At 35.3% G+C, this 19888-nt stretch overlaps 1 protein-coding gene across 2 annotated transcripts; it reads right to left on the reverse strand.

Annotated features, from left to right (window-relative positions):
- Positions 1-1018: 1018 nt before the first annotated feature.
- LOC105036506 (B3 domain-containing protein Os04g0386900) lies at positions 1019-18629 on the reverse strand. 2 transcript variants are annotated; one of them, XM_073247074.1, is made up of 5 exons: positions 18452-18629; positions 5998-6052; positions 2300-2399; positions 1879-2060; positions 1019-1434 (listed from the first exon to the last, which is right to left on the reverse strand). In XM_073247074.1, exons 2-5 carry the CDS (start codon positions 6037-6039, stop codon positions 1141-1143), a joined length of 618 nt encoding a protein of 205 aa, XP_073103175.1. In that variant the 5' UTR covers positions 6040-6052; positions 18452-18629; the 3' UTR covers positions 1019-1140. The 2 variants fall into 2 exon arrangements, with proteins under 2 accessions (XP_073103175.1, XP_073103176.1); XM_073247075.1 differs by lacking the exon at positions 5998-6052 and having other exon boundaries at positions 18452-18622.
- Positions 18630-19888: the final 1259 nt, after the last annotated feature.

Consider the following 19888-nt stretch of genomic DNA (forward strand, 5'->3'; position numbering starts at 1 on the left):
CTTCTATTAGGGAAGGTGATCAAGAAGCAATTTGTCCTAGAGTCAAACCTAGATAAAAGTTTCTGCAACTCTAGAGCAAGCTAGGAGCTCGAGATTTGTTGGCCATGCCTAGTGGTAAAGCTTAACTACTCTAGTGCATAGGGCTTTGTTGAAACAAGCCCTAGCTTGCTTCAACATCATGGGGGGTAGATGAATGTTCTAGTCCATCTTCCCCGGGCTTCCATTTTCCCTTTTGAAGGTGGCTGTAGGGCTGATTTACAAGCACGAGAAGAGAAGCCAACTCCTTTGCAACAGAAGCACATAATCTCATTCCTACAAGAGTCTGATGGGGCCTAACTCACTGCAAAGATAACAGGCTCCCTTCTTAAAAGGGAACATCTTTCCTTGAAATAGGAGAACGAAAACAGCTCTGTTGGTATAGTAATAATGAGTAGAAGCTCTGCCGAAGAGTAGTTGTTGCAGATAGATGAACTGCTCGATGGACTAAAGACCGCACTATCTCTCTAGTGCTTTCCGCTTTTTTATGTCCCAGTGGGAATGGATGGCATTTGGCACCTAAAAGAACAACCTTGGGCTTCTTTTTCGCCAGATGTCCGACAGCAACCAAAGATTCTATCCTCCTTCCTCTGAAGACTTCTCTATTAACCCGAAAAAAGCTCTCACCTTTTCTGCCTCTAAGGTCTCCCACCATTGAGTCCTCCAAAACCAACATCGAAACCACCTCTTCTACCTCCCATCGATGATGCCAATATCTTGAATCGCTTGGAGTCTGATCTTTCAGAGTTTCTTTTCCATATGATAGGGAGGAAAAAAAAAAGAACAAGGACTTAGGATCCACCAGTGGCTGCATCATGTGTGAATTACAGTTCCTTAATCACCAACTCCATTGGCTAAGCTCAAAAGATGATGCATCCATAGAGGAAACCCGTCCATGCATCAAGCCCTTTACCAGTAAATCTATCACATAGAAAGATGGCCAAATTGCTACCACACTTTTTAATCAACATGATCAACAAAATTAAGCACATAAATGTAAGATATTTTTATAAGATAGGAGATCCAAAACGTACGTGTTTTATTTACAAGCACACAACGGTAGTACCTGAAATTCAAGACTTGCATATTCTCAAGCTAATGATCCTATTCAATCATGATAGGAGTGTCAAAACTGCAGCCACTTTCCACAATTTCTCTCGGGATGTCTCCTCGGAGAATTTGAACTTGAAACTTCAAGTGCTGATCGTCCATTAGTTCAAGAACGCAAGCATCTCCAATCTTTAGATTGTTGTCGACCGCGAAATGTTTCCATCCACTATCAAATCTTCTCAAGTTTCGATCACCATAGTATCTCATCTCCCAAGTCTTGTTTCGGTAAGAGAGGACCGCAGGAACACAGGCAGATGGAAGTAGCATCCAAATGTTCTTTGGAATCGTCTATTCAACAAAACCAAAGAAGAAGATGTGATGTACTGAATCTAATTGGCACTCAAAGAAATAGCTCATTATAAAGTATGCCAGATAGCTGGGAACCATCATTCCAAGATATGGGTTCTGTCAAGTCAGATCCAGTGTCCTTGGGCTGGTTCGTGGTTTGGCTTGATATTAAACACATCAATCAATATTGCAATAAAGGTTGTCTCAATTTGTTCTATAATTTTTCATAATTAAAAATCACAAGAGCACCTGATGATATTAATAGCTTGTTCAAAGTCATTTGTCATAACCATTTTTCTTCCAACAGTTGATATCAAACAAGTGCCAAATATATCAAGTTCAATCATCTATAGAAAACTTGCAGCAAGATATTAAAGAAATGTTGGAAGGCAAAGGTTTAAAATAATTTTGATATGATGGTTGTAAGATATCAAAAGTAATTACCAGTTGAAAGGGGGCCTGCACTTGAGACTTTGTCATAACACATGCGAAATAGGGCTTTCCTGAAAGTGGAACAATTTCATCCTTTTCATCAACTGTAGCAGAATCTGATGGACTCGAGAAGGGGGCACAATGTTCGACTTTGTTATCTCCATTCTTGCTGCTTTTGGATGGTAGGCATAGATCTGCATTGTCATTTTTCAGATAATAAATGTGCGGAAAAAACTCTTCAAAAATGGATCAGTCGAACTGTTACAGCCAAATTAATAAGCAGAAAGATATATAAGCCCATCTCAAATTCTTAAATATACTTTCTAGTTAATGTTCTCTTTCTTAAGAAGAATCATTTCATGTGCTTCACTGGAGATACAACTAACAAATCAGAAATCAGTACAAGATATCAAGTGAAGATAGGGATGTTTACTAGCACGATTAGTTGATTCTTGGGAGGAGAGGCTACGTGCTGCCACAGGGGCTTTGCAGTGTCTGCGGTGAGTATTGGAACTGCATACTGAATGGTCTGTCTGAAAAGAGTGGTTGAAGTGTCAAGCATTAGAAACAATTTGATGGGGATATTGATTGCCCTCTGAATAACTTAATAGATAATTAATGCCATGCCTCCTAATTGCCTAGTAAAACTAATTTACAAGAAACATTACAGATCACCATTTAAACATGGTTCAGATGAAATGCCATAATAGATAGTGATCTCAAATTCAGAAAATGTTGCGGCAAAAACAATTAGTGCCAGCCTACAATCTCAAACATATAATTGCTAATATCACTTTTTGTCTCTCTAATAATAAGTATTAGAAAGTATATTTGTAATTATGAAGTCCATGTCCACACTTATGTTCAACTTCTTAAAGGGGATGAATTTATAGATATGTGTAATATGGACATGTGCAGAAGTTTCTTTTACTTAAATCAGACATGCTAGCTTTTTGAAATTTGTTCTAGTAGAACATCAGAGATACTGATCTTAAAAATCTCTTCTCTCTCACACACCTCCCCCACCAACCCCCTCTCATGCATGTACACAACCACACAATCTCCATGTATTATAAAAATTGCCTATTTCCTCTTTGAACTAAATCTCACTAAATCCTACTTGCCGAGTGTATCAGAATATCTGATGGTGCTAAGAATCCTGTATGTAAAGAATACTAGCAGCGTTATAAAAGAATGCTAACAGCATTATAAGAGTATATCCTGTACTTGCACTAGTTGTAATAAATGCTTATTGGTTATTAGAATGTTTGAATCAAAAACTATCACATGTCAAACAAAACGATGGTAAAAGATTACAAGATGAATCAAAAATCAAATATTCGTTGCTGCTGCCAATTTTTTCCAACATGATTATGATTTACTGGATAATCTATTTCAGTAAATTTACATTCTGAAATATGATGTAAATTGCAGTCTTCAGTCAATGATTCAAACAAGTTGCTTCCATGCCTATGCATTAGATTTCCTACATTTTTGTTGTATATAGAATCCATGATATATGTAAGGCAATGTATTGTATTTATTTTCTGAAACGGTATCATTTAGGCCTCTTAAGAAATGCATATCAGCCTTAGCATGCTACATACCGCATAGGAAATGGTTTATCAAGTTCTAATTGCATTTCAAGGAGAATATGTATTTGCAAAAAAGAAGAAACTTCAAACAAAAAAAAAAAAAAAAAACATATTGCTAGGTTAAGGTCATTTGGAGAAATTTCACAAAGAAATTTTTAAATACATCAACAGTGTAAAGTTGTTAAATAATTTATCTGAATAGAACATATAACAACAAAAATTAATGCTTTTCCAACATCTAAGCAATGCAATTGTTCATCTATTGTCTTTCTCAATGAGGAAATTGAAACCGCTGACAAGTCTGCATCTTACTATTAGATCTTTCCTCCAGAGTTTGCAGTTGCAATGTAAAGACTTGTCCCTCAGGGTGCTCGTACAATTTATAAAATTGCCACTAAGAGCTTCTATAAGAAACAGCAGCATTCTCAATTTTCCTTCAATATGCTTTAAAAACTGAAGTGTGAAAGGGTTTTGACAGGGGAACGACCTAAACAGAGAGGTTTCTAAGACTCTGCAGAGGAGAGGAATGTTACAATATGCATGGTTGAACCAATAAACTGTATTGCATGTTCGACGAAATCATGAACTGTAACCAGCTATTTATTACCAAAAATAGCAGTGTTCTATGTTAACATTAACCCTAAACTTAATTACTCAACCTCCACATAAATAAATAAGAATCCGACGAGCCTTCTCCCTAATCAGAATAAGCCTTATTCCATCTAAATAAGGACTTTCTGAAGTGAGGTATGATTCATCAAAGTTCAAGGCATCTTATAACAGGTTCTCAACTTGATATCAACTCTAAGCAGTGCCAAGTTTGCATGAAGTTGGGGAGGGAAAGAGAAGGTGATGCAATGAAATTTAAAGGTCATTTTCCTAATAAGTAACCTTCCATATGATTTGCACACTTCAAGCACCTAGAACAGGGAACCAACCACCTAAGATATTTGAAGTGTCCAAATGAAGAGAGGATGGAAGGTTGGATATAGTAAAGTGCATGATCTCGGAGGTACAACATAAATGCCAATGAGTCATGCTGATCTACAGTCCCCCAAATCTCATGCATATTAACAAAAAGATAAAGCTTAAATGATTAATCCACATAAGTTAGACCACAAATTAACTAATAGGTTATTCATGAACTTGTATTCTTTAACATCTAATAGCTCTTTGAGAAATAAAAATTTTCAAAAGTTTAATAAGTAAACACTTCTAATATCAATAAACACTTTTTTCTTGAGATGACTCGGTAGTCAGTTTTAAATTCTTAATTCCTGTATACATAATGCATGCTTCCATACGAATGTATACATATTTGTCTATGTACCACATGCACAATAAATCCCACCTTACACTTGCATAGGTCAAACATAGGCTTGTGCTTCTAGTTTTATATGTAGAATGACCCTAAAACTATCCAGGTATCTTAAAGCTAATAAAAATATTAAACTAGAAGTTGTAACAGACCTCCATGTCTTGCCTCCCCCCCCCCCCCCCCACCCCACCCCACCCCAAAAGAAAAAAAAAAAAGAAAAGAAATAGCTATCCCATTTCCCTTCACATCCACCCTCTCCCAATAGTAAAACAGAGGCAACAGATCCCAAGGCTACAACTTCAATAGTGCGTTGATGAGATTTAAGTTTCTTTCTGAATAGTACATAATCAGGTCTAGTGATTTTACTTAGTCGGGTCTACATTTATCAACCAACACAGAAATAACTATACTCTTTTTAACCAGGCCTTTAGTAATTAATAATAAATCCTGTAACAAATGCCAGACTTGTTTTGAGATTGGGCTATAGGTTTAGGACCATAAGTCGACCATGAGTCTGGAATTTTGATTCAGGACATGGAAATCAGACCACATCCCATCACCGTTTACAATTTGTGCATTATGTCTCAAACCAAAGCACTAAATAACAAATTTTGTTTCAGTGATTGGCTTAATGAAAATAATAACCTCTAACAATTAGCATATTTTTCTTTCCACCTTGATTATAAGTCATCAAAGAGTTCTGCATAAGAATCCAAATAACTGCTCTGATAATTGAGGAAGAGACCTTCCAGCAAGAATATCATATAAACAGTAACTCCTCATTGAAGTGTATTACAGCAATGAAGATATCAATGGCTTTACAATGTCTTATAGCAAGAGGCCTAGTAAAGCCAGAGTGCATCCTATTTTAACCAAGTGACAATATTGATACTGTTTACTATAACAAGACTTGCAGCTACTAGTCCTTTATATGAAGTTATGCATCACAAAATAACTCTTAGGCATATTAACCATGATTAAACATAAAAGGTGATCCATCATACTGTTAATCAGATTTACATGAAGCTAACAGTTTCACATGCCTTCTCCAAGCAATCAAAACATTCTGCAAATGCACCGTTTTAGGTTGTATCTTTTGTTGCATTGGTAGATAATTTAAAGCATTCCAATTTTGTCGACAACTTGTGTTGACCACATGAATGGAAACAGTTTTCAGTACCACGTATCTACATAAAGTACCAAACAAGAGTTCAAAACCTTCTGTTTGGCCAGTGAAAGAGCATCTTTTGATTGCCACATATTTGCAAAATTCCTGAAAAATGTAAAATTGATGGTTTCAAATGGAAATGAGAAATCGAGAAATTTATATTGCTGTTGAGTTCAAGTAAAAAATGTATATCCATGTTTAGTTTTCTAATGCCATTGTCACTATGCCGGGAAGTCAATGCTTGTTACAAGATGATAACCTCATTCTTTAGCCATAACTTGAAGGAAAGAAAATTCATGTACATGTGAAATCAAAAGAAATATATATACAAGGAGGTAGAATCCAGCAACACAAAGGTAGATTAACATTAGTATGATCTTCTCATTTGTCAGGTCATCTGTGTTGCTCCAAGAATTGATTTAGATGATCACAAACCATTTTGGGGGACTACTAATGAGTTTTCTATTTTTGAAGATCATTTTTATGATGTTTCAGATAGTTCAAGAGATTGAGTTTTAAAAGCTTCATCAAATATGCCAAAAATTGAAGTTTCAGCAAGTTAGTGAAATTTTGAAGGCTTTTGAGAGTGTACAAACTGATTTGAATTCATTTGAGAGCGTTTGGATGAGTTTTGATAAGTTTCGAACCTTAAATGTATGAAAAACTAGGTTAGAACATGATGGGACGACCCACCTGGGTCATCTCCTTCTGTTAGACAGCCAACATGCAGCGTTTTGGATCATGGCACGCTGTGGGACGACCCACCTGGGACGTCCCATGTAATTGGGACGCCTCCCTGAGACCTGAGACCAAAACAGAAAGAAGGATTTTTTGTCTGGCCAATTGGGACGCCCCAATGCCAGTGGGACGTCCCATTTCTGCGAGCATGCGTAACGACTAGTTTTCAGCCTGTTTTTGATGCATTTAATGCTCATTAAACGCTCTCCAACAACTCTAAACCAACTCTAAGATATTCTCAAGGGTGAATGGCAACTATAAATACTCTATTCAAATGAGAAATCATAAGATTCTTGAAAGCTCAAAGATTAAATCTGAAAAAAGCCATTTTCAACTCTAAAAGAGAGATTGAAGCATTTAAGCATCTCACCAACCACTCTCCAATAGCAATCAAGTGTGAAATTCATTGAGAGTGTACAGCAAAGGCTTCCATCCCTTAAGTATTGTATTTCTATTGCTTTTATTGTGTATATTTAAAGGGTTTGTGTGCTGAAATTTGTATACTCTGTTTTTCTCAAATAGTTTTTGGGTGTTTGAGTTTTGGGGAGTTCCAAAACTCGTTTAAGTTGATCTAAACCCTGAATCGGAGTGTTGAGAATTGGTTTGTGCCCGAAAAATAAGTGTTCTTGCTTGAAAAGCAAGGGTCGGAGGTGTCCGACGTGGTGTAATCCATTGTTATCCATTTAATAGATTGAATTCCCAAATAGAGATTTGGAGAGTGGATAAAGGTACAAGGTTGACACCAAACCACTATAAATCCTTTGTGCTTGTTGTGCTTGCCTATCTTTTCTTGTTCTTTGTGCTCATTACTTGCTTACTTCTTATTTGTGTTTGATTTTATTTCTATTGCAAGTTGATACACTTCACTCTTCATCTTGGCACATTGCTTAAGTAGTTCAATCTTTAAAATTTCAAAAAGACCCAATTCATCCCTCTCTTGGACTCCATATCTGGATAATAAGTGATATCAGAGCCCGGGTATCTAGTTCTTGCTTGATTTAACCATCAAGAGCTAAAAATCCATGGTAGTCCAATTTGGCACATCCCTATTCGAGGGACAATCCACAAATCGACCTCCATTTTTCAATGGGTCAAACTACACCTATTGAAAAGCTCGAATGAGAATTTTCATTCAAGCATTTGACTATGACATGGGAAGTGTCATAATAAATGGACCACACACACCCATCAAATTGATTGATGGCATGTCTATTCCTAAGTCGGAAGGTGAATGGGATGATTTTGATAAGAAAATGGCTCAGCTCAATGCTAAAACTATGAGTATTTTATATTGTGCTTTGGATACTAATGAATTTAATCATATTTTCACATGCATGTCTGCTAAAGAAATTTGAGATAGGCTAGAAGTCACACACGAAAGTACAAACCAAATAAAAAAATCTAAAATCAATATACTTGTGTACAACTATGAACTGTTTAAAATGAAATCTGAAGAATTAATAACTCAAATATTCACTCGATTCACTGATATCATAAATGGCTTAAAAAGTCTTGACAAATATTACTCTAACAGTGATCTTGTAAGAAAAGTGCTCAGATCATTACTAAGATCATGGGAAGCGAAAATCACTGCAATCTAAGAGGCCAAGGACTTGAATGTTCTACCATTGGAGAAACTACTTGGATCCCTCATGACCCATGAACTGGCCATGAAGCAGCACATTGAGGAGGAAACCAGAAGAAAAAAGACCATAGCCCTTAAGTCAATAGCTCAAGAAGAAGATGACTCAAAAAAAATCAGACAACAGCGAAGAAGATGAAGACTTGACCCTAATCACTAGAAAATTCAGATGGTTCATGAAAAGGAAAAGACAAGGGACCAAGAGAAGGCCACCAGCTAAGAGGGAGCCAAGTAAAGAGAAAGAAAAGGAGCAACCCATAGCCACTTCAGATCAAAATACCCTCAACTCAAGAAAGGTCAAAAGAAGTTCAAGAAGAAGAAGGCCATGATGACTATGTGGAGTGACAGTGACGACTCCACCACTGATGAAAAAATCAAGGAAGAAGCCAACCTGTGCCTTATGGCACATGAAAATGAGGTATCATCTGAAACTCAATCTGAATTTACTTATGATGAATTATTAGAAGCTTTTCCTGAGCTCTTAAATGACCTAAAAGAATTAGGAATTAAAAATAAAAATCTAAAATCAAGAAACCATAAATTAAGTAAGAAAAAAGAAGAAATTGATAAGAAAAATAAAGAATTAGATCTAAAGAATTAATCATCAATAAAAGAAAAAGATAAACTCTCTAGTCAAAATAAAACTCTTATAAAAAAAAATCAAAAACTAAAGGAAGGAATATCAAAGTTAAAACCTATAGTTGACAAATTTACTTTAAGTTCAAACAAACTTCAGATGATTATTGACAGTCAAAAGATTGTATATGATAAAGCAGGACTTGGCTACAACACTCTAAGAAAATAAAAGTCCTTCAAAAATATTTTTGTCAATGAATCCATAAGAAATTTGCCAAATGTTACTTATTTTAGATGTGGTATGGTAGGACATAAAGCATATACATGTTCATCAAACAAATTTAATGGTAGAAAAATTAAGAAAACATGGGTTTCAAAAAAAATCATTGTGACTAACCCCAAAGGATCCAAGTTAGCTTGGGTACCTAAAGTTAAAATTTGATCTCATGTGTGCAGGTATGTCTTGCATCCCAAGCAACAAAAAGGAAGTGGTATCTTAATAGTGGATGCTCAAGACACATGACAGGTGATGAATCACAATTCATCACATTAGAAGCCAAGAATGGAGGGATGGTCACCTTTGGAGACAATGGCAAAGGAAAAATCATCGATATCGGTAACATTGATATCACTCCCTCCACTTGCATTGAAAATATTTTACTTGTAGATGATCTTAAACATAACCTATTAAGTATTAGTCAATTGTGTGATAAAGGTTATAAAATAGTATTTGAATCATCTATGTGCATTGTAACTAGTTCCACTGATGCTAGCACTAGATTCATTGGACATAGACATGGCAATGTATACATGGTTGATTTGGATAATCTCTCTTTACAAAGCATGCAATGTCTTATGGCCATGAATGCTAAAATTAATGAGACTAGTTGACTTTGACACCGTAGGCTTGCACATATTAGTATGCACACACTTTCTAAAATCATCAAAAAAGATTTGATTTTTGGTTTGCCAAAAATTAGTTTTAATAAAGATAAAATATGTGATGCATGTCAATTAGGTAAACAAACAAGAATTTTTTTCAAATCTAAAAATATTGTTTCAACTTCTAAACCTCTAGAACTCTTGCATATGGATTTATTTGGCCCATCAAGAATAACTGGTCTAGGAGGAAAAAGATATGGTTTTGTAATCATTGATGATTTTTCGTGTTTTGCTTGAGTTTTATTTTTAGCTTCTAAGAATGAAGTATTTTCTGCATTATCTAAGTTTTGCCAAAAAATTTCAAATGAAAAAGGTTTACCAATCATTTATATTCGAAGTGATCATGAAATTGAATTTGAAAATAAAGATTTTGAAGAATTTTGTGATGAAAAAGATATAGATCATAATTTTTCAGCACCTAGAACACCTCAACAAAACGAAGTAGTTGAAAGAAAAAATAGAACACTAGAAGAAATGACACGTACTATGCTATGTGAAAGCAAGCTTCCAAAGTACTTTTGGACAGAAGCAATTAACACAGTATGTTATATTTTAAACCATACCTTAATAAGATCAATTTTAAAGAAAACACTTTATAAACTATGGAATGGTAGAAAACCAAATATAGGTTATTTTCATATTTTTGGTTGTCGGTGTTTTGTTTTGAACAATGGCAAAGATAGCTTAAGTAAATTTGATGCTAAATCTGATGAAGCTATCTTTCTTGGCTATTTCACTCCTAGTAAAGCCTTTAGAGTATTTAATAAAAGATCACTAGTAGTGGAAGAGTCAATTCATGTTGTTTTTGATGAAACTAATGACTTTCCATCAAGAAAGAGAGAGGATGCTGATGATGCAGGTATCATAGAAGATGGAATGAAGGAGCTCACCCTAAATGACTCGGATCAACAAAACAAGGATCAGATAGATGAAAAATATGATGATGAAAATATCAATGATCAGAATATTCAAGAGCAACCTTAAGACACAGGTAATCTTCCAAAAGAATGGACGTATGTCCACAATCATCCTAAAGAATTAATAATTGGTGATCCGACACAAGATGTAAGAACTAGATCTTCACTTAAAGATGTTTGCAATTATGTAGCTTTTGTTTCTCACTTAGAACATAAAACAATAGATGAAGCTGAAAAAGATAATAACTGGATAATTGCTATGTAAAAAGAATTAAATCAATTTGAAAGAAATAATGTTTGGACACTAGTTACAAGATCTAAAAATCACCCAATAATAGGAACCAAATGGGTATATAGAAACAAATTAGATGAAGATGAAAATGTTATAAAAAATAAAGCAACATTAGTTGATAAAGGATATAATCAACAACAAGAAATTTATTTTAATGAAACTTTTGGTTATATTGCTGAAGAAATTTATGTTGAACAATCCTCTGATTTTAAAAACCATAAATTTTCAGATCATATATTTAAATTAAACAAAGCATTATATAGATTAAAACAAGCTCCTAGAGCTTGGTATGAAAGATTAAGTTTCTATTAGAAAATAATTTTTCAAGAAAAAAAATTGACATTACTCTTTTTATAAAAAGAAAAGATAAAAAAAATTCTAGTCATACAAATATATGTTGATGACATTATATTTGGGTCTACTAATGAAAATTTGTGCCAAAAATTTGCCAAACTTATGCAGGAAGAATTCGAGATGAGCATGATGGGAGAACTCACATTCTTCTTCGGACTCCAGATCAAACAAATGAAAAGATCTCCATCATCCAAAGTAAGTCCACAAGAGAACTATTAAAAAAATTTGGAATAGAGAGCTAAAAAATTTAGTACCCCTATGACCCCTTCCTGTAAATTAGAAAAGAATGAGCATGATAAAAGTATTGATACAAAATTTTATAGAGGCATGATAAGATTTTTATTATATCTGACTGCAAATAGACCTGATATAATATTCAATATATGTATGTGTGCTAGATATCAATCAAATCCTAAAGAATCACACTTAAATGCTGTTAAAATTTTTTTTAAATACTTAAAAGGAACACAAAACTTAGATTTTTGATTTTCAAAACAATCATCTATGGACTTAATAGGTTTTTCAGATGCTGACTTTGCTGGTTGTAAACTTGATAGAAAAAGTATTAATGAAACTTATCAATTTTTAGGAGTAAACTTAATCTCCTGATTTAGCAAAAAGCAAAATTCAGTGGCTTTGTCCACGGCCGAGACCGAATACATTGAAGCTGGAAGTTGCTATACTCAAATCTTATGGATTAAGCAATAACTCATGAATTTTGGTATTGAACTTAAAAACATTCCCATAAAATGTGATAACATTAGTGCCATCAATTTGATCAAAAATTCAATTCAACACTCTAGGTTAAAACACATTGAAATTAGACATCATTTCATAAGAGAACATGTTCAAAATAATGACATAATACTTGAATATATAAATACTGAAAATTAATTAGCTGAAATTTTCACTAAAGCCCTTAATGAAAATAAATTTTGTGAAATTAGGAGAGAATTGGGCATCTTAGATCCTTCTATTTGAATTTCTATCATAATTTCGCTCTCAAAATTCTTCTAAAAATTTTTAATTTCATTATCCTAATTTTGGGAGCCATCTACCATTTTTTAAGAATTTTTAAAGTCATTTAAAAATTTTTCAATACTATTCAGATACCTTCTTGGATTTTTACCCGTTAAAATTTTCTATCAAAAATCACATCAAAATTTACATAGACCCTCCATGACCTTCTCAACTCGATGTGACCATTTTTTGATTTTTTCTTTTGATTTTTTTCTTTATTTAAATCATTTTCCCTATCACCTGAAAGAGCCCTGAATGGGGTATCCTATGGGACATCCCATTCATGCGGGTAGGTCACTTATAGGTGAGCCCATCCGATCATTTTTCAATAGAACAGAGAGTTGGGATGCCTCAAATCCCAAGTCTTCTCCTCTCCCTCTCGTCCTACTCAAGAATCCACATCCTTGCTCTCCCAAAAACCTCAAAATTCCTCCAAACCAAGATTCGTTCTTCTCAAATCCTTGGTTCTCACGGCTCATTTTCGGTTTTCCCTAAATTTTCAAACCCTAGCCATCAAATCCATGGGAAACCTCTCAAAAACTGACTTCTCCTCCTTGATTTCAGTTCGATCCAACCCTTCTCCGCTCTTAAGATCATTTTCCATCTTTCTCTTGCATCATGGCCCCCAAGATGAGGATGCCACAAAGGAGAAAGTCCGTGAGATCCCTGGAGGCAGAGGAAAGAAAGAAGAAAATTGCTCAAGAGCCAGCCCATGCTTCACCTCCTGTGACACCAAGTAAGATCCCCTTGTCTGCTAGAAAAGTTGCATTGGATAGTATTGTTAATTTCAAGTTTTTAAGGCAAGATGGATTTTTTATTGGGGAGAAGATGGTTAGGTAAAGTTAGAAATTCTTTTTGAGCTTATCTGAACCAGTTTACATAGATTTGGTGAAGGAATTTTATTCCAATCTGTTTTTCTCTGAGGGAGTTTTAAAATTTACTGTCAAGGGTGTTCCGATCATTTTAAATGCTCTAAGACTAAGTAGATTACTTCAAATGCCCTGTGAAGGTAGTTGTTTGGATAAGCTACCTAAGAAAGAAATTGGACTTAGGACCATACTTGGGAGGGATAATGTGGAAGGTTTTCTAAAAATTGAAGCTAAAGATTTGAGTGCGGAGATGAGACTACACCATATGGTTTTCAGGATTTTTTTTCCTAGAGGGAGAAGATATGATCTGATGACAGGGGGAGACATATGTCTCATGCACCATGTTGTTTCAGAATCTCCCCTGAACCTTCCATTTCTGATGATTGATGCTATGAGGAAAGCTTTGAACAGGTCCAAGGCTCCCTTGCCCTATGGTATGGCCCTCACAGTTATCTTTAGAGAGGATGGAGTCAGTTTTAATGGAGAGACTGTTTGTAGGCTGTCATACACTGACACTTACAACAACCACTCAGGAGGATGGGCTTTATGAGAGTTGATGGCCGGTGGGCCAAGAGTCGTGCTACAGAGGAGGATAGTGATGAGGATGAGGAGCATGCTGAGGGGAAGGGTCCTTCATCTCCTGTGCCTAGGCCGAGCCCAGCAGATCATCATGTTTCGGAGCCTGAGGCAGGATCCTCAGTTAGACTACCTCCACCTAGTCATACCATACCTACTCTCAGTTTGGGGGATATCAACATGGGACAGCTTGCTGAGAGGGTAGCAGACATATTATCAATCCAGCAATAGCAATTCCAGGAGCAGCTCAAGGATCAGGTTATGCAGCAGTTCCACCAGTTTCAGCTGTACCAAGAGCGGATCCTTCAGCAGCTACAGCAGCAGCAGACACAGCAGCCACAGCAGTATCAGCCAGCTTCTTCCACTGCCTTCCCTGCTTCATCATTGGATTCATCTATTGTTCCACACATTTCTTCATTGATGGAGCTGTTATCGGATTTGAGTGTCAGATTGAAGGGTGTGGAGAGCTCACTTTGGAGATTCAGTGGCAGGATTTTTGACTTGGAAAGAGAGATCAGACGGATTGTAGACTCTCTTTCTGCTGGAGTGGGCACATCGACTTCTTCTGCACCATAGATGGATGACCTGGCTCGAGAGATAGACAGACTTCAGTCACAGCTTCGCTCTTCTCTCGAGGTGCTCAGGACAGATATCCCAGACTCCAGGGATTTTCTGACATCTGATCTGGATAGTCTCCGATTGACTGTGAGGGATATCCTGTCTCAGCTTGATGCCATTAGGATCCAGATTCAGTCTAGACCTTCTGCATCTAGTGAGCCAGCCTTTATTCAGCCTATTGCCTTTCATCCTCCAGCTTCTTCTTCTCGGACCAGACCTTTCCATCGAGGATGGGGCTGATCATGTCTTCACCTATCTGGATCTTGTGCTCAATGCCCTATCTTCCTGACTTTATTTTGTATTGGATTACTTAGTTATATTTTATAGATTGGATGTATGAGAGCTTTATGCTCTTTATGGCTCTTATAACCTCTATTTTGGTGTATATGAATGAGGTTGTTTCCTTTCTACTGATGTCTCTTTGGATGAATGTTTATTATCATATCCCTTTGGTTGTATGAATGTTTATTATTATGTCTCTTTGGATGAATGAATGCTTAGTATCATTTCTTGTTGGATGGATGAATGTGGTATCATACTCTATTTTCTTGATACTTGACTTAACATTATAAATATCCTACTCTTCTAGTTTATTCTTTTTGATGATGTCAAAAAGGGAGAGAAATAATAGAGAAATAAAAAATAATGATAAAGGGGGAGAAATAAAAGTAAATGGAGAAAATAATGCATTTGGAGGAGAAATAATGATATAATGATAAAGTGTGAAATGGTGTAGTTCTTAAAATCTTTTGAAAATCTTTTAAAGCTTTTTAACAATTTTTGCTCTGATACAGTATTTTATACTAAATTGTAAAAGCTCTGATATTGTTACACCTATTTTTTTTAACAGCTCTGATGCTGATTCACAAATTTTTTAAACTTTGATACGTCTATTTTTACATTCATTTTGATACTATTTGAAAACTTACTCTGATCAACCTATTTATCTTAAATGCTCTACTAATCTTATTTTTGCACTGATACCAAATTGACTCGATACATTCGTTTTTGATTCTTACTAAAACTGTCTCTCTCTTGCTTTAACATCAAGACAAGAAAAAGAAAGAGATATCCCTTCTCATATCTATTGCTTCGATACTAGAATCCAAGAAATTTTTATGATACACTCTTTATATAAGGGAGAGATTTGTTTTCAAATGACCAAAATAATCTAATCCATTCAAGAAAGAAGAGGATTTTGATTGAATAAGGACAATCTTTAGAAATTATCTAATTCATTCATAAATTGTTTGAGCTAAATGAGTTAATTCATTAAAGTTTGTATATCATGACTCTCTATGATTGAACTCTTGGCATAGTTCTTCTAATGCTTCACAAATCCAAATTACTTGAGCTTTAAAGATACTTTTTATGAATACTCAAATGTTTTGTCATCATCAAAAAGGGGAAGATTATTGCTCCAAAAATTGATTTTGATGATCACAAATAATTTTGGAGACTACTAATGAGTTTTCTATCTTTGAAAATTATTTTTATGATGTTTCAGATAGTCCAAGAGATTGAGTTTGAAAAACTTCATCAAATATGTCAAAAGTTGAAGTTTCTGCAAGTTGATGAAGTTTTGAAGGCTTTTAAGAGTGTCGAAACTGATTTGAATTCATTTGAGAGCATTTGGATGAGTTCTGATAAGTTTCGAACCTTAAATACATGATGGGATGACCCACCTGGGTCATCTCCTTCTGTTAGGCAGCTGGCACGCAGTATTTTGGATCATGACACGTTGTGGGACGACCCACCTGAGATGTCCCATATAATTGGGATGCCCCATGGGACGCCCCCTGAGACCTGAGACCAAAACAGAAAGCAGGATTTTTCTGTCTGACCAATTGGGACGCCCCAATGCCAGTGGGACGCCCCATTTCTGCGAGCACGCGTAATGGCTAGTTTTCAGCCCATTTTTTATGCATTTAATGCTCATTAAATACTCTCCAATGGCTCTAAACCAACTCTAAGATATTCTCAAGGGTGAATGACAACTATAAATGCTCTATTCAAGTGGAAAATCACAAGATTCTTGAAAGCTCAAAGATTAAATCCGAGAAAAGCCTTTTTCAGCCCTAAGAGAGAGATTGAAACATTTAAGCACCTCACCAACCACTCTCCAGCAGCAATCAAGTGTGTACATTAAGAGTGTACAACAAAGGCTTCCACCCCTTAAGTATTGTATTTATATTGCTTTTATCGTATGTATTTAAGGGATTTGTGTGCTGAAATTTGTATACTCTGTTTTTCTCAAATAGTTTTTGGGTGTTTGAGTTTTGAGAGATTTCAAAACTCGTTTGAGTTGATCCGAATCCTGAATCGGAGTGTTGAAGGTTGGTTTGTACCCGAAAAATAAGTATTCTTGCTTGAAAGGCAAGGGTCGGAAGTGTCCGACGTGGTGTAATCCATTGTTATCCATTTAGTGGATTGGTATCGAACTACTATAAATCCTTTGTGTTTGTTGTGCTTGCCTATCTTCTTTTGTTCTTTGTGCTCATTACTTGCTTACTTCTTATTTGTATTTGATTTTATTTCTATTGCAAGTTGATACACTTCACTCTTCATCTTGGCACATTGCTTAAGTAATTCAATTTTTAAAATTTTAAAAAGACCTAATTCACCCCCCTTCTTGGGCTCCATATCTGGACAACAATCTGAATTCATACTCTTTCCAGATTTTCCTCTGGGTTGAATAATCGGCCACCACCTATTTGAAGAATTGGGAAAGCGAGAACAACTTTACCATTCTCTCCTAACATATGGTAATACGCTTTTGGCTAGAAGTAACAAGAGGATGACAAAATGTGACAAAGTGCTGGTCGAACTCAAGAATTGGAATGAAGAGCATAGCCACATTGTTGAAACTTCAATTCTTCTATTGCTAAAGAAAATTAAAGAAAAAAATTATACCTTTGTGTCAAGGTAAAATAAAAGAAACCAAGATGATACTTAATATATATCAATTTTTTTTTAAAAAGAAAAAAGAAAATCCAAAGCAAGTTCAGTAAGTATTGGTGAAGAACAAAATAAACTATATCCATGTGTCCACCAAATAGTAAAGAAACAAATAAGATAAATATCATCCCTCCTGCTCAAGCCGTTGGAATTAAAAGTTACAATGTGCAAATGTTCAACTTGAGTTATGCTATTGAGCGCTAAGCCGGCTTTGTTCTTCTAAAGGGATCACCTGTTGACAATTTCGGCATGAAGCAAAGAGAATTTGGTCCTCATGTTGATAGTTTAAAAGTGAATTAATAATTTCATCTGGATATCGAAATCATAAAGACAGAAATAGCACTGCTTTGTTTAGCCTTCTGTTTCGAAGAATAACTGCAGTTTAAGAGCTAAAACTATAATATGTTGCTAGATACACCATAGAAGTGGGACATATGGCAAAGAACTTGATAGCAACTTAGGATGTCCGGATCACTCGGTAAATACACCATGGAAGTGAGATACAAAATTGTATACTAAATAAGGGTAATTTGAGAGCTAAGAAACAAGAATATGTTGCTAGATACGCCATAGAAGTGGGACATATAGCAAAGAACTTGATAGCAACTTAGGATGTCTGGATTACTCAGCAAATATACCATGGAAGTGAGATATAAGCTGTATACCATCGTATCCAAGATGCAACACCAAAGTAAGAAGCGAACATACAAACATTCTTAACTTTGACTCCTTTGGCTTCTTCTTTGGGGCCTTAATTTTAGCTTAATATCTCCAAGGTTTTCAAATCCAAGTCTGAAGTTCAGCCATTGCCTCAAAAAATTGGGGTTAAGAAAACATGTCTTGCAAGAAAAACAAAAACATAGTCCCAAAACATCACCCATTCCCCTAAAAAACAAAATCAATTCAAAAAAAAAAAAAGAAACTTCCCCTAACATGAAATAACGGCAAGAAATTAACGTGAGATGGAAAAAGCCTTGGACACTCATCAAGAGCAGAGCTCACCATTGGGATCGAAAAAGAAGCACGGCGCCACAAATTGCGAGTGCCTGTGGCTCCGGGCTCGGCGACGCAAACAAGTGCTAGTTTCTCGCGTACTCTCGGCACAGAGGAATTTCTCTCCCGGTGGATTCGACCGTATAGGGTTTATTTAGAAACAAACGCCTGCTTTATAGTGGGTCATAATTGGTTTGCTAAAATGGGAATATGGAATGATATGAATTTTCCTTTTAGATCCATTTAATAAAACATTTACATATGAGATGTGTTTGGTTAGTTGCTGTATGGGAATTGGAATTGAAATCTATATTAACTGGAATTAAAATCAGAACGGCATATCTTATGCTCTACAGATGATAAAATTTTAATCAATTCATCGGATATCTGATTCGATCAAATAGATTTTATCCGATTTGATTAGGACCTGAAATGAATATAAGTTCTAGAAAAACACATAAAGTAGATTCTGATCGGATATAGATAATGATATGTCCCATCCCAAACTCGATCCAATATAATCTTAATATAAATCTTTCTTTTAAAATTATAATTATTTTATAACACTTGCATTATAAGTTTCTTATTCGATCCAATCCGAGATGGATACGGGACATGTATGGATATGAAATTGATGGATATGGATATTGTCCAACCTGATTCGTATCCATTCCTACTCTATTTATAATGAAACTCAGAATTAGAATGAAATTTAAGTACGAAAAAAGTGGGGATTGGACTTTGAAGGACTAGAGCTATTACTGCGCCTCTCCGACTAGGTGATGTGGAGTAGCTAGATCGGACAGCTCGAATTGAGCACAACACTAGAGTCGGCAGGCACCAAATCAGAACTTCGGTCACCTACAAAAAAATTCCGCACACCAAAAAAGAAGGTGGGGGTTCTTTATATTGAGATTGTGTCCTAAAGCCAATTATCTAATGGTAAACAATTATATATTTGTATATGAATTAAATTAATAAATATTATTTGGCTATTCATCGTATGTTTTGCATCTTTCTTGTAGAACTCTTATTAAAATAATGAAGTCCTTAGAACTATAAGCACTTGATAAAGACGATGAGGATTTATCCAATAGTTTTTAAATTATATTTGTAATCAAATGATATGTTATTAATAGGACGATAACATTTATCAAGTTTAAGTCATTGTATGCTATATGGGTTAGTTGTCCTCGTAATCAAGGAGTGTGGAGACACTAATATGGTATGCAGGTGATATGTAGAAGTACATTATCACTAAATGTGACTCAGTTGCAGAGCACTCTACTATCAAGAGCATTTCGCAAAAAATATGGGTATAAGTATCTCTCCGATCTGAGATTACCAAGTGACTTGCAAGAAACTCATTGTGTTTTGATGCTGGACTATCTATATTTTCAATACAGTGACGGAAAGTTTCTGGACACCGTCAAGTATTTGTAAAGT

This window comes from Elaeis guineensis, chromosome 12 (genome assembly GCF_000442705.2).
Source record: "Elaeis guineensis isolate ETL-2024a chromosome 12, EG11, whole genome shotgun sequence".
Lineage (NCBI taxonomy): Eukaryota > Viridiplantae > Streptophyta > Magnoliopsida > Arecales > Arecaceae > Elaeis > Elaeis guineensis.

Coding starts and splice junctions, on each gene's coding strand:
- LOC105036506 (XM_073247074.1), bottom strand. CDS start 6,039: ATGTGGCAATCAAAAGATGCTCTTTCACTGGCCAAACAGAAG. Junction 2,400..5,997: donor TTTCACTGGCCAAACAGAAG/GTTTTGAACTCT, acceptor CACTCTTTTCAG/ACAGACCATTCAGTATGCAG. Junction 2,061..2,299: donor AGAATCAACTAATCGTGCTA/GTAAACATCCCT, acceptor ATGACAATGCAG/ATCTATGCCTACCATCCAAA.